This window comes from Oryx dammah, unplaced genomic scaffold (genome assembly GCF_014754425.2).
Source record: "Oryx dammah isolate SB20612 unplaced genomic scaffold, SCBI_Odam_1.1 HiC_scaffold_18, whole genome shotgun sequence".
NCBI lineage: Eukaryota > Metazoa > Chordata > Mammalia > Artiodactyla > Bovidae > Oryx > Oryx dammah.
Window position 1 is genome coordinate 113,772,096 of NW_024070202.1, and position 14,548 is coordinate 113,786,643.

Genomic DNA, 14,548 nt, shown 5'->3' on the forward strand with positions numbered 1-14,548 from the left:
GTCACCTTGTCTGTCTGCTCCCTTTGTATCTGGGTTCAGCATTGGGCCCTGAGATCAGCTGGGCATTCAGAGCCTGGCATTTTTCTGGACTGCTTTTCTCCTACCTTAATGTGACCGGACATGAATGCCTTTGCCAGTCTTCATCAGTTGAGGCATTCATAGTAAGGGGGGATTTTTTTTTTTTTTTGGTGTGCTTTTTAAAGCCTTGATTCTCACTTTGGCTGTATATTAGAATCACTTAGGGGGATTTGGGCTTCCCTGGGGGCTCAGTGGTAAAGAACCCAGTTGCCAATGCAGGAGACAAGAGGTGCAAGTTCAGTCTCTGGCTTGGGAAGATCCCCTGGAGAAAGGAAATGGCAACCCATTCCAGTATTCTTGCCTGGGAAATCCCATGGACAGAGGAGCCTGGTGGGCTACAGTCCAGGGGGTCACAAAGAGTCGGACACAACTGATCAACCAAACAACAGTAGGAGGAGGATTTTAGAAATGCAACATCCAGGCCTTACCTCCAGAGGCTCTATTACAATTGATCTAGTGGGTCCCAGCATCAGTTGGTTGTTTTTATTTTTAAGACAAAAACAAATGGAAAAGACAAAACCTCCTCCCATCCTGGTAATTCTAATTTGCAGTCAGAGTTGGAAACCACGGCTTTAAAGCATGGTCTCCCCATGTTTGCTGAGGGGTACTGACCCAGTGGCCCTTATTTCCACTTCCCGCCAGGCCTCTTTCCCCACATAGCAAGGGTGTGTGTGTCCGTCTGTCCTTCTCTCCTCCTCACAAGGCAGATGGTGTTGAGCTTCTGTTTCTGAACCCTCTCCGCTTGCTTTCCTCATTGGAAGAATTCAGATTATACGTAGAGTTCCCTTCACAAACATTGGGATCTCTGTCTTAGTCTTTGGAAATACACCAACAACTGGAGGAAAAAAATATCAGTAATTCACAAAAAAGGGTTTGTTGAGCTGCTGGTTAGTGACGCCACGTGCTGTCTCCTGGCAGTGAGTGCTGCAGAGAGCTGCTGGACACGGTGGACAACTACGCGGTGCTCCAGCTGGACATAGTGTGGTGCTACTTCCGCCTGGGCCAGCTCGAGTGCCTAGACGATGCCGAGAAGAAGCTGAAGCTGGCCCAGGAGTGCTTTAGAAACTGCTACGGGGAAAACCACCAGAGACTGCTCCACATAAAAGTATGTTGCTGTAACTTGTCTTAGGTATTACTGAGCCCTTTTCTAGAATTTGAGTTTATTCCTGCTAAAGTATTTAGACTGCTGCCAAAGGTGATTAAGTGATAGTAGTTTGCAACGAACTCTTTTATTTCTGTATCATTTGGCCATGCCATGGGGCTTATGGGATCTTAATTCCGCAACCAGGGATCCATCCCATGCCCTTTGCATTGGCAGCACAGTGCCCTAACCTCTAGAACTCCAGGGAGTCCCCTTAAGCTATATCTTAAGGGGATTGATAAACATTTTAAAAGTTAGCCCGTGACTTTGGTCTGTGCAGCATTTAGGCCAGAAGTGACACAGTTTTCTAGTCACACAACCCCATGGATCACCCTGACCAAGAGAGCTGGTGGCTGTATTAAGTAGAATTTTATGAACGATTTAAATGCAGAAAACAAACACTTTGAACAGGATCAGCTCACGTGAGTGAGTCATGGCTCCAGAGCTGGGCTTTACAATAAATAAGGACTTTTCTCAGTGATCTCCACGGGTCATCGGAATTCTGCTTGGGAATCACACGGCAACACAAGATATTCCTGGTTGGGGGTTTTGCCTACTTCCTCCTGCCCAGCGGGGCCCCCGGCCTGTGTGCCTGGAGACGGGGCTCTCTTCGGGACAGCGTGCGTGCCGTTGTCCCCTGCGAGCTTTACTTTTGCCATCATCAACAGGGAAGGTAGAAACAGTTTAGTGGTGCCGTTTTGCCTCTGTAGAGATGAAGGCAATTATAAATGTATTATAGACCTATAATGAGAAATTAGATAGTTTTATCCTTTTTTTCTCCCAATAATTTTAGGGAAATTGTGGAAAAGAGAAAGTCCTGTTTTTAAGACTTTACTTGCTTCAAGGCATCCGAAATTATCACAGTGGAAATGGTGAGGAGGCTTATGAATATCTCAACAAGGTAAGAAAAGAGGGCTCCAAAGTTGGAACTGCCTTTACCTACTTTGGGTTTTAGTGGTGTGTGCCTCTCGAGGGACGTGCACCTCCCTCCACTGCCCTCTCCTCCACGTACGCCGTGAACATATTTGTGTCTGTGAGTGCAGGCAGGATGCTGTAATAAGGAAACCTTACCGAGGCAGTGGCTTTTACTGGCTCCAAGTTACCAGTCCTCATCTGGCTGAGCGGGTTGCTGCTGGCATGGCCACCAGGGTGGCTGCTGTCAGCACCTCTTCCGGCCAGCAGAGGGCGCAAGAGAGAGTCCAGGGCAAGCCTCCAGGGAGGCGACCCGGTCATTTCTGCTACGAGGCCATTGGCTGCACCCAGCTCCACTTCAGGGGACTTCATTATCAAAAAAAGAGGAGGGAATGGATCCCAGCCCCTCCCACGGTCCTTGGCCTATTTTCTCATGTTACCCTGCGTGTAAGTCCCATGAGCAGGGACGGTGTTGTCTGTTGGCACTCGCAGTGGTTGACGATAGGTCACGCTTAGAGTTTTTATCTAAACCGTAATTCACATCAGGTACAACCCAGTTTCCTTTAAGTGTTAGCTTTGTGTTCAGCTTTAATGTTGCTAATGGTTACACGATCCTTATATTTTTTTCTGTCCGTAGGCATGTCAGCTCTTGAAAGAGCTATACATTGATCCATCCAAAGTTCACAATCTGATGCAGTTGGGATTTAGTGCCCAGGAAGCTCGGCTTGGCCTGAGGGCGTGTGACGGGAACGTGGACCACGCGGCTGTCCACATCACCAGCCGCAGAGAGGTACTGTAAGGTGGTCTTGGCAGCGCTTGCTGAGGCCTGTGCCTTTGAGTAGGTGCAACCCCAAAGCGCCTTAGCTCTCGGATATGAAAGAATAGAGACAAGACAGTTCCATAGCAGGTATTATTAACAAGGAAATCTTTATCTCTTCAGACTGGGAAGTCAGGAGAAAATTTTGTTTTTTTTCTTGCATCAGTTTTCAGACAGCACAGTTTCCTTCGTTTTACTCTTGCTGTGGTGGCAGATCGCTCATAAGTATAGTCTTAACGACTCTAGTCAAGCAGTCTTCTTTCTCTCCCTTTTTTTCACATAGTGTATTTCTGGAAACCATTTGAAAGGGGGCTGTGTTTTCCATGGGGTCATTGTTACAGTTCAGGATGACATTCTTGCCTAGAAAAATGAGTCAAATCATACGAGCAATTAACAATATGTTATGAAAGCAAAGATTCAAAATTATCATTTAAAGCAGAAATAAGTACAGTTTTTAAAAAGAAACTTTAGGATTTGGGGAGTTGGAAGGATTTTTACTACGTCTAATATGCTGGTTTTACAAATGAGGAAAACAGGCTCAGGGGTGGACTTTTCTGGGGTCATGGGTCACATCGTTGGCAAAACCTGAACTGAGGCTTTGGTTTTCTCCTGTACTTTCTAATTCCCATATGAGAAGAGCATTTTGAGTTTTTACAGAAGGTTCTGAAAAGCCAAGAGATAAAAAGTGGTAAAAGTTACCACTTCACTTCCTAACTTTTTATAAGAAGCAAAAACAAGTTGTTGTTGTGTTTTTAAATAGTGGTGTCCTATCGGATGTGCATTTAATGAATTAAACTATAAGCCCTTGGAGAAAATAAAAACAACAGTGTAAATATATAACAGTTGACCTTGCTCACTCTTCCACCCATTGACTGTGTAGTTAGGATGCTTTTGGGTGAAGGCAACAAAGGGTGCAGGAGAGGCATACTGGCCTGCTTAAATGTGAAGAGCCAGAGGCGGGCTGAGTTTCAGGTTAGTTTTAGGGGTGCTTCGCCCTGTCCTGAGTTCTGGTTTCTGTCTCTCCACCTCTTTCGTGTTAGCAGGGTCATTCCGTCACAGCAAGAGCGGCTCCCAGGGCCCTCAGAGACCTCCTGAGCTGCTCACTGATTGGCCGCCCTGGAGCCAGTCACCGTGGCCAAGGGCATGCCAAGACCTGAGTGGTTTGCACCCGTTGCCCTCACTTAGGCACGTCAGGGCCTCCCCGGGGAGCTGGGCAGCCTCCCACACCCTTGGGCGTGCTAGGGTGGCTGGTGGGAAGAGTAGCTCCGAGGCCCATGGAATGTGAGCCCCAGTGAATCTGCCGTCCTCTCGGCTCCTAAAGCTCTGAGTTTGAGCATCTCACTGAGTTTAGGGTAATATGTGATGCCTAGAGGTTTGACTTTCTTGTGCTTCGTGGCCCTGAGTTCAGGCCAGCTTCTCATCTGGCAAAAGCAACAGACTAATGAAACTGAGGTCACTTATAGCGCTGACATGTTAAGGGCTTGTGAGAGGCAGCGTGGCAGCCTTCCTAAGAGATGTGCACTCATTTGCCTGGACGTAGCCGTGACTGGAGAAGGGAATGGCAAACCACTTCAGTATTCTTGCCTTGAGAACCCCATGAACAGTATGAAAAGGCAAAATGATAGGATACTGAAAGAGGAACTCCCCAGGTCGGTAGGTGCCCAATATGCTACTGGAGATCAGTGGAGAAGTAACTCCAGAAAGAATGAAGGAATGGAGCCAAAGCAAAAACAATACCCAGCTGTGGATGTGACTGGTAATAGAAGCAAGGTCCAATGCTGTAAAGAGAAATATTGCATAGGAAGCTGGAATGTCAGGTCCATGAATCAAGGCAAATTGGAAGTGGTCAAACAGGAGATGGCAAGGGTGAACGTTGACATACTAGGAATCAGCAAACTAAAATGGACTGGAATGGGTGAATTTAACTCAGATGACCATTATATCTACTACTTTGGGCAGGAATCCCTCAGAAGAAATGGAGTAGCCATCATGGTCAACAAAAGCTTCCAAAATGCAGTACTTGGATGCAATCTCAAAAACAACAGAACGATCTCTGTTCGTCTCCAAGGCAAACCATTCAGTATCACAGTAATCCAAGCCTATGCTCCAACCAGTAATGCTGAAGAAGCTGAAGTTGAATGGTTCTATGAAGACCTACAAGACCTTTTAGAACTAACACCCAAAAAAGATGTCCTTTTCATTATAGGGGACTGGAATGAAAAGTAGGAAGTCAAGAAACACCTGGAGTAACAGGCAAATTTGGCCATGGACTATGGAATGAAGCAGGGCAAAGGCTAATAGAGTTTTGCCAAGAGAACATACTGGTCATAGCAAACACCCTCTTCCAACAACACAAGAGAAGATTCTACACATGGACATCACCAGATGGTCAACACCAAAATCAGATTGATTATATTCTTTGCAGCCAAAGATGGAGAAGCTCTATACAGTCAGCAAAAACAAGACCGGGAGCTGACTGTGGCTCAGATCATGAACTCCTTATTTCCAAATTCAGACTTAAATTGAAGAAAGTAGGGAAAACCACTAGACCATTCAGGTATGACCTAAATCAAATCCCTTATGATTATACAGTGGAAGTGAGAAATAGATTTAAGGGCCTAGATCTGATAGACAGAGTGCCTGATGAACTGTGGAATGAGGTTCATGACATTGTATAGGAGACAGGGATCAAGACCATCCCCATGGAAAAGAAATGCAAAAAAGCAAAATGGCTCTCTGGGGAGGGCTTACAAATAGCTGTGAAAAGAAGAGAGGCGAAAAGCAAAGGAGAAAAGGAAAGATATAAGCATCTGAATGCAGAGTTCCAAAGAATAGCAAGGAGAGATAAGAAAGCCTTCCTCAGCGATCAATGCAAAGAAATAGAGGAAAACAACAGAATGGGAAAGACTAGAGATCTCTTCAAGAAAATTAGAGATACCAAGGGAACATTTCATGCAAAGATGGGCTCGATAAAGGACAGAAATGGTATGGACCTAACAGAAGCAGAAGATATTAGGAAGAGGTGGCAAGAATACACAGAAGAACTGTACAAAAAAGATCTTCATGACCCAGATAATCACGATGGTGTGATCACTCATCTAGAGCCAGACATCCTGGAATGTGGAGTCAAGTGGGCCTTAGAAAGCATCACTACGAACAAAGCTAGAGGAGGTGATGGAATTCCAGTCGAGCTATTTCAAATCCTGAACTACGATGCTATGAAAGTGCTGCACTCAATACGCCAGCAAATTTGGAAAACTCAGCAGTGGCCACAGGACTGGAAAAGGTCAGTTTTCATCCCAATCCCAAAGAAAGGAAATGCCAAAGAATGCTCAAACTACGGCACAATTGCACTCATTTGACACACTAGTAAAGTAATGCTCAAAATTCTCCAAGCCAGGCTTCAACAATATGTGAACCGAGAACTTCCAGATGTTCAAGCTGGTTTTAGAAGAGGCAGAGGATCCAGAAATCAAATTGCCAACACCACTGGATCATGGAAAAAGCAAGAGAGTTCCAGAAAAACATCTATTTCTGCTTTATTGACTATGCCAAAGCCTTTGACTGTGGATCACAATAAACTGTGGAAAATTCTGAAAGAGATGGGAATACCAGACCACCTGACCTGCCTCTTGAGAAACCTGTATGCAGGTCAGGAAGCAACAGTTAGAACTGGACATGGAACAACAGACTGGTTTCAAATAGGAAAAGGAGTACATCGAGGCTGTATATTGTCACTCTGCTTATTTAACTTCTATGCAGAGTACATCATGAGAGACGCTGGGCTGGAAGAAGCACAAGCTGGAATCAAGATTGCCAGGAGAAATATCAATAACCTCAGATATGCAGACGACACCACCCTTGTGGCAGAAAGTGAAGAGGAACTAAAAAGCCTCTTGATGAAAGTGAAAGAGGAGAGTGAAAAAGTTGGCTTAAAGCTTAATACTCAGAAAACTACGATCATGGCACCTGGTCCCATCACTTCATGGCAAATAGATGGGGAAACAGTGTCAGACTTTATTTTTTTGGGCTCCAAAATCACTTCAGATGGTGAATGCAGCCATGAAATTAAAAGACGCTTACTCCTTGGAAGGAAAGTTATGACCAACCTAGATAGCATATTCAAAAGCAGAGACATTACGTTGCCAACAAAGGTCTGTGTAGTCAAGGCTATGGTTTTTCCTGTGGTCATGTATGGATGTGAGAGTTGGACTGTGAAGAAGGGTGAGCGCCAAAGAATTGATGCTTTTGAACTGTGGTGTTGGAGAAGACTCTTGAGAGTCCCTTGGACTGCAAGGAGATCCAATCAGTCCATTCTGAAGGAGATCAATCCTGGGATTTCTTTGGAAGGAATGATGCTAAAGCTGAAACTCCAGTACTCTGGCCACTTCATGCGAAGAGTTGACTCATTGGAAAAGACCCTGATGCTGAGAGGGATTGGGGGCCGGAGGAGAAGGGGATGACAGAGGATGAGATGGCTGGATGGCATCACGGACTCAATGGACGTGAGTCTGAGTGAACTCCGGGAGATGGTGATGGACAGGGAGGCCTGGTGTGCTGCGATTCATGGGGTCGCGAAGAGTTGGACATAACTGAACTGAACTGTTACTGAGCAGGTCTCTCTCATAACATTTGACTTTATTGTGTCTCCAGAATATTGCAGAGCAATACTCATTGTCATTTCCTTGGTTTATTTTCCTAATCCTCGTGTAAGGAGGAATAGCGTGTATCTGTGTGGTTAAAAGAGAACTGACTTAGACATTTGTGACTAAGGGAAAAGTCTCCTTTGACGCCCCAGCTTTGTGTCAGCTCTGAGACAGAAGAGGCCCGAGGCCCGTGTCTGCTGCCTGGCTGGCAGCGTCTTCCTCTGCTTAAAGGTTCCTCATGCTTCTTAGCCTTTGAAATATAAATGGAAGAAGCTGGGATTGAAAGCAGAGGATGAAACAGGGTGAAGGCATTTAACACGGTGTGTGCGTGTGAATGCAAGTTGAAATGTGAGCGATAAAAATACTTCTGCTGGCCTGGGTGGGTTTTGTGGGGAAGCAGGAGAGGTCAGCTTGGAGGCAGAGCTGGGGTCTGGTAGCCGGGGCCGCCTCTTTGGGTTCGAGGGGGCCCACTGCGGGTTCTGAGTAGGTGCGGGAGCTGACGGGCCTGTGTAGGAGGCCTTGGAGTGGGGAGACGGCCTGGGAGGCATTAGAGGATGTGGTGGGGGTGTGGACAGTGCAGGCGCAGTGGGGGCGTTGGGCTGCAGAGCTGCGGGCTGTCCTTGGCCCAGTTGTTCACAGGCAGGTTGTCCGGTGTTGTAAACAGGAGCATACAGGCGGGGGTGGTCTTCATCTCTGGAAACGTTTGGGGCAGTCACTCCTTCCTCCTGGTCCTGCTGCCAGCTGGGAATGCTTGGTCTGGGGCGAAGATTCCCTTCTTTTCCTGAGCAGTGAAGCTGTGATCCTGCTCTGAGAATGTAGAAGGGACCCTTGTGCTTGGGCTGAGCTGTGGAGGTAGGAATAGATACATCACAGGAGAAAAGGCTGTTCTCTCTGCTGTCCTCCCCACGTTGGGCCAAGGACCGACCACGTCTAGAGTGTACAAGAGGCCGTCTCCCAGCTCTGCGGCCAGTGATGACCTTGACCGGGTCACCCAGCTGTCTTGAGAGATTTCTGTCTTCTCATTGGCAAAATGATGAGGCTGGATTCAATTAGTGGTTTTCGAACTCATTTTATTTTTTTTTAAGCAGCAGAAATCCTTGTAAAATGATACTAGTGGGATTCCCTGGCAGTCCGCTGGTTAGAACTCTGCACTTTCACTGCCAATGCTGGGTTCAGTCCCTGGTCGAGGAACTAAGATCCCACAAGCCCCACGTTTGGCCAAAAAAATAGATACATGCAAAAAAAAAATTTTTTTTTAAATATGTGCATAAAAATAAAATGACACTTATTTTCAAAACAAGCTCAGAATTCTCCTGATTAGGACTGAGGTGGGAAGAGGAGACGACACTGATCTACAAAATCACAATCCCTAACTCGGTGACTTTGCTGTTTTCCTAAAGGAACTGGAACAAATAAAGAAGGAGGAAAGAGAGAAGAAAAGACGCCGCCTGGAGAACATTAACCATTTGAAAGGAATGGGCTACTCCATGCGAGCAGCCAGGCAGGCACTCCATCAGGCCGGCGGGAACCTGGAGGAGGCCCTGAAGGTAACCCTGGCCTCTGGCCTCTCAGAGCAGCCTGGCTCCCAGCCCAGATGCTCTCTCCTCCACTTTCTCATCTAAGCGGCTCTCTGGTACTTCATGGCACCAGGCGCCCCGCCACTGTGGTCTGACTCCTCTTCATTCCTGCTCTGGATCCCAGGGTCAGAGGTCTCGCTCTTGCACCCAGTGGCCGAGCTGAAATGGTGCGCCCCACCCAGCTGGGGGCGCGTCCCCGGTGCGGCAGGGCTCCCAGGGCGAGAACTCGGGTGAGGTTTCTGGTTGCAACAGAAGGAGCTTCACAGTAACATGGAAGAAGAGAAAGGTGGTTGAAGTTTCAGTGTAGTTTTTTTGACTTAAAATGTTTTATTTGAATATCTAATTTTATCATGTAGTCAGTAGTACATGTTGGCAACAGGGTCTTTTAAAGAAATCCTCAGCAGTGAGTCAGAAGCTCGGGGTCCAGATGAGTGGTATAACTCTGTTGCTGCTGCTGCTAAGTCACTTCAGTCGTGTCTGACTCTGTGCAACCCCATAGACGGCAGCCCACGTGGCTCCCCATCCCTGGGATTCTCCAGGCAAGAACACTGGAGTGGGTTGCCATTTCCTTCTCCAGTGCATGAAATTGAAAAGTGAAAGTGAAGTCGCTCAGTCGTGTCTGACTCTGTGCGACCCCATGGACTGCAGCCCACCAGGCTCCTCCATCCATGGGATTCTCCAGGCAAGAGTACTGGAGTGGTGTGCCATTTCCTTCTCCAGTGCATGAAGTGAAAAGTGAAAGTGAAGTCACTCAGTTGTGTCCGACTCTGTGCAACCCCATGGACTGCAGCCCACCAGGCTCCCCGTCCCTGGGACTCTCCAGGCGAGAGTGCTGGAGTGGGCACCATTGTGCTCTGCCTGGGTCCATACCCTCCTGATTTGTGTTCACAAAGCAGACTGGTGCTTAATGAGGGCAGGCACTGTGCTGATTCTCAACAGGCGAAGCGGGGTGAAGCCCTCGCCTGCCCTTGGGGAGCCCATAGATGGGTGGAGAGCACAGTGGGGTCAGGGCAACTGTGTGGGACCCCCAGCATCTTGGGGGAGCAGGACTGCAGCCTGGGTGGTGTGGATCATGGGAGAGGGCCCGGCAGATGGAGGAGAAGTGGGGGCAGCCTGAAGCGCTGAAGCACTTTCATTTCTATGCCTTCTCAGAGAAATAAAAAATATTCCGAATACGCAGAGTGACTGATGGGGCTCAAAACTAGTTTTTAATTATACAGTCAGTTCAGTCCAGTCGCTCAGTCACGTCTGACTCTTTGGGATCCCATGGACTGCAGCACGCCAGGCCTCCCTGTCCATCACCAACTCCCAGAGCTTACTCATGTCCATCGAGTCGGTGATGGCATCCAACCATCTCATCCTCTCTCGTCCCCTTCTCCTCCTGCCTTCAATCTTTCCCAGGATCAGGGTCTTTTCTTTTAATTACACAAATAGGACAAAAATACATTTGATGAATGTAGAACTATTTAGGTTAAAAGGGAGATTCCCAAAAGAGCTTTATGAGGTTGAGAGTAAGTATCATGTGACAGAAATCCAGGTCTGAAGACCTCTGCTCTTCTCCATGACATTTTAAACCTAGAGCACGTCACCTTCCAGAGAAAAATGACCTTAGCAGGCTACCCTGGACAGCTTTGATAGCTTTCTGTTTGTAGCTTTTTACGACCTTGTCATCCCTAAGGCTGAGCTCTAAGAAAACATCTGTTTCTGTTTGGGATCCTCCTGCCCACTCTCTAAAACCCTTTCCTGCTTCCTCAGATGAGACCGTTTTGCCTGAATAATCTGGTCCATCCTTTAGACCTCGACTCAGTCGGGCCCCTTGGCAGGAGCCTTCTCTGAACAGGAGCCTCCTCCCCAGCCCCCATCTGGTCGAAGGTCCCTTTTCTCTGCTCCCACAGCACCCTTGCCTCGTTCATCACACTTTCCTGCACCTGTCTGTGCGTCCCACAGCTGTGTCTGCTGAGCACGTGACAGGTGTGTAGTCTGCGCCCGAGGGAGTGAGCAGACGTTAGGGGTGAGCAAAGGGTATTCCTGTGTGTTTTCAGATTCTTCTCCGTAATCCTCAGATGTGGTGGTTAAATGATTCAGCTCCGGAAAGCAACAACCGTCAACAAAGTCCATCTCAGGAAAAGATTGACCAAGTAAGTGAAAGTGCACCGCACCCTCTCCGCAGGTACCGCCTGGTGTGGGCCTGGCTGGGGTGACATGGTTGGTGGCCCGGCAGGGCCGAGTCCTCGGCCCCCGGGGCTCCAGGTGTAACCAGGCCCACCACGGGGAAGCAGACCACGGCATTCCCTTCCGAGTAGGACACCCAGGAAGCAACACGAAGGTGTTTTTCGGACTTTCTCCTCTTCTGTACACACGCCTCTTTGTGCGTTGACCCATCTCTGACCGCCCATCTCCCTGCCTGTGACCTGCAAGGGTGTCACTGTGGTGACTGTCCGGTATGGGCCCCCGTCCCATTAGCCTGCCGGCAGCACTTACCCAACGAGCCTGGTCACTAGGCAGACGGACAGCACATCCTCTGGCTCGAGCTGGCTGCCTTTCCGAGGTGACTGCCTGGTACGGTTGGCCCAGGTCCCCCTCCTTCCTTCCCAAGCTGCCCCACGCACACATTAGCGGAGGAAGCTGGTGGTCCAGGCGTGCGGTGGGTTTTAAACTTCTTCCCCCGCACCCTCGCCACCAGGATCAGACTCCCCTGGCCCCGCGTGGGGGGCGGCCGTGGGGGGCACATCCGCTCTGTGCGGCGGGCCCTCTGCAGAGCCGCCTCCTCCGTTCCCCCAGCTGGTATACATGGGCTTCGATGCGGTCGCGGCCAAGGCGGCCCTGAGGGTGTTCAGGGGTAACGTCCAGCTGGCGGCGCAGACCCTGGTCCACAATGGAGGAAGACTTCCTCCCGACCTGCAGCTCTCCGCGGAAGACTCTTCGTCCACACCGTCCACATCCCCGTCCGACTCTGCAGGTGGGTCTGGGGTCTCGGAGCACCAAGTGGGAGCTGGCGGGTGGAGGGGGTGCCTCGTTGAGGCCTGAACGGGGGCTGAGCAGGGCGTCCCTAGACGCCTGCCCCATGGGCCGCTCGGCACTGTGGCCAGTGAAGGCAGAGCTGAGGGTTAGCTCAGTCTCTATGTGGATGCTCCTTTTTCTTTGTCTCCCTGAGCTCTCGATGCCCACGCTTCTTTACTGCAGGCACCTCTAGTGCCTCAACAGACGAAGACATGGAGACAGAGGCTGTCAACGAGATCCTGGAAGACATCCCAGAACACGAAGAAGACTACCTTGACTCAACTCTGGAAGACGAAGAGATTATTATTGCAGAGTACTTATCCTATGTAGAGAACATAAAGTCGGCAGCAAAGAAAAACTAAGCGATGAACAGAAATAACTTTTAAGTTTCTGCTTATAAATATTCTATCGTTTTCAAGGTGTAATGCAGGTCTTCTTCTTCTTCCTTTTTACTGATTTTGCTGCAAAGTGCTGCTTCTTCGGGTGTAGGAGGGGTAGGCAGGGAACAGGGATGTAGAGAGTGAGAGATGGGTGGGTGGGACAGGGTGCCGGTCCCCAGGGGTGCCCTTGGGAACTGAGCCGCCTCTGGCCTGACCTCGCTGTCGCCTGCTGCCTTCAGGTTCTGCGGCCTGAGCGCCACCCTCCCTGCTCGTGTGGCTCCCGGGGAGGGCTGCGGGAAGACTGGGGAGGGAGAGATGGGCGTGTCTCCCGTCCTTCCCCTCGCCCTGCGCTCCTGCCCTCTGGAACCCAGTGCTCAGTCGTCTCCTCCTCCCCACGACGCAACCCTGCCTCCTGCTTCACCCTCTGCCGCTTCCTGAACGTGTCCCTTAGAGCCTCGACTGTTCCAAGCGCTTTGGGGGCCTTTTAGAGACAAGGCGTCGGCTATAGCAGCCACACCAGACCGTGACAGAGGCCTTCAGCCTGAAATAGCAGTGTTTTTTGTGCTGAGTTAAGTAGAAGTTCCCAGTGGCTCAGACGGTAAAGAGTCTGCCTGCAACGCGGGAGACCTAGGTTCAATCTCTGGGTCAGGAAAATCCCCTGGAGAAGGGCATGGCAACCCACTCCAGTATTCTTGCCCAGAGAATTCCAGGAACAGAGGAGCCTGGCAGGCTACATACAGTCCGTGGGGTCACAAAGAGTTGGACATGCCTGAGCGAGTAACACTCAGCAGAGTAGGCACTTGAAATTCTGGGTGGAAATTCAGAATGTATATATATTCAGAATTCTTTACAAATATAAAATTTCTTATTAAACGGGAAAGTCTTAAAGGCCAGCCAAAGCAACTTACTTTTAATTAGCATTCTTAGATGCAGCGCTGTCATAGTAAATCCATTGCTGGCTGAGATGCCTATCAGAGATTTAAGGTCTATTTTCTCCATGTCTTTGTGTGTGGGTTGGGTATAATACAGAAGACTCTAAAGGTATGTAGTTACTAGCCTCTTAACGGCTCAAGTAACTGTTCTGAGACGACCATGCCTTCCTCTAAACGTGTTATTAAATGAAGACCCTCAGCAGTACCAGGACACAGCTGGGAGAAGCCTGTGTGGAAAGAAACGCGCGCCAGGTGTGTTCCCAAGACTTCCTGCCCCGTTAGAAGCTCTGCCACTGAGGGCAGAGGGGTCACACAGTTGCTGTTGAGGGGCTGGCTGAAGTGCTTCCGCTTTTTCAGAAATCATAGAGCTTAGACAGCAGGCTAGTGTAAACTGGTGGAAATCTTTTCTTGTCATTCTTTCAAAAGTGGATGGTACAGGCGAAAATAAAAGACAGAAGATACATTCCAAAATTGTCAGCCTGACTTTGCAATAAGTTACTCAAATTCCCAAACTGTTGGAGTGAGGACAGCATCCGGGTGGTGGTGAGCTTCATTTAGGTTGGAGGTGTCAGCTTCCACTGACTCCCCATGAGGGTCATCAGTGACTGTTATTAAAAGGTCAAGTGTACAGAGGCTCTGGGAGTAGGGGTGGTGGGGGGTGCTCCCTCGCCTGATGGCCCAGGCCGTGAGGGGGTCCCAGCCTCATGTAAGACCTTGGATTTGGGCCTGGGTTGTAGCGTTTGGCTCACAAGGTACTGCCCTGGGCGTGGCCAGGTGTGGCTTCTTGTTTCCCCAGCTGCTGCTTACTGACCATGGCAGAGGCTAGGGTAGCCAAGCCACACTGGCAGTTCTCACGCTCCACTTGGGTGTGAAGAGACAGAGAAGCCCGTTCAGGAGCTCAGGACGGTGCGGCTGTGCGCTGTCCACCAGCAGGGCTGCCCATCTGCACACGCTGACGGGCGTTAGCCCTGGCTGTGCCTCCAGCTGGTTGTGTGACACCTGACAGGCGGTGGTGGAGCATCGCTCCCTGCTCTGGGATGGAACATCGCTCCCTGCTCTGGGATG

The 14,548-nt window shown here is 49.4% G+C and overlaps 1 protein-coding gene across 6 annotated transcripts in view; it reads left to right on the plus strand.

Annotated features, from left to right (window-relative positions):
- The window catches only part of NUB1 (negative regulator of ubiquitin like proteins 1), a 36,505-nt gene extending 22,541 nt beyond the window's left edge, over positions 1 to 13,964 (plus strand). For 2 of the 6 annotated variants that reach the window (XM_040260338.1, XM_040260343.1), the window contains exons 9-15: positions 997 to 1,183; positions 2,013 to 2,120; positions 2,769 to 2,921; positions 8,995 to 9,141; positions 11,235 to 11,309; positions 11,953 to 12,130; positions 12,355 to 13,964. In XM_040260338.1, coding sequence (XP_040116272.1) covers positions 997 to 1,183; positions 2,013 to 2,120; positions 2,769 to 2,921; positions 8,995 to 9,141; positions 11,235 to 11,309; positions 11,953 to 12,130; positions 12,355 to 12,533 — 1,027 coding nt within the window. In that variant the 3' untranslated portion in view covers positions 12,534 to 13,964. Of the gene's footprint in view, positions 1 to 996; positions 1,184 to 2,012; positions 2,121 to 2,768; positions 2,922 to 8,994; positions 9,142 to 11,213; positions 11,310 to 11,634; positions 11,917 to 11,952; positions 12,131 to 12,354 lie in introns of those variants that run through there. The other 4 variants (XM_040260339.1, XM_040260340.1, XM_040260341.1 and 1 more) reach the window with 3 other exon arrangements.
- The last annotated feature ends 584 nt before the right edge of the window (positions 13,965 to 14,548 follow it).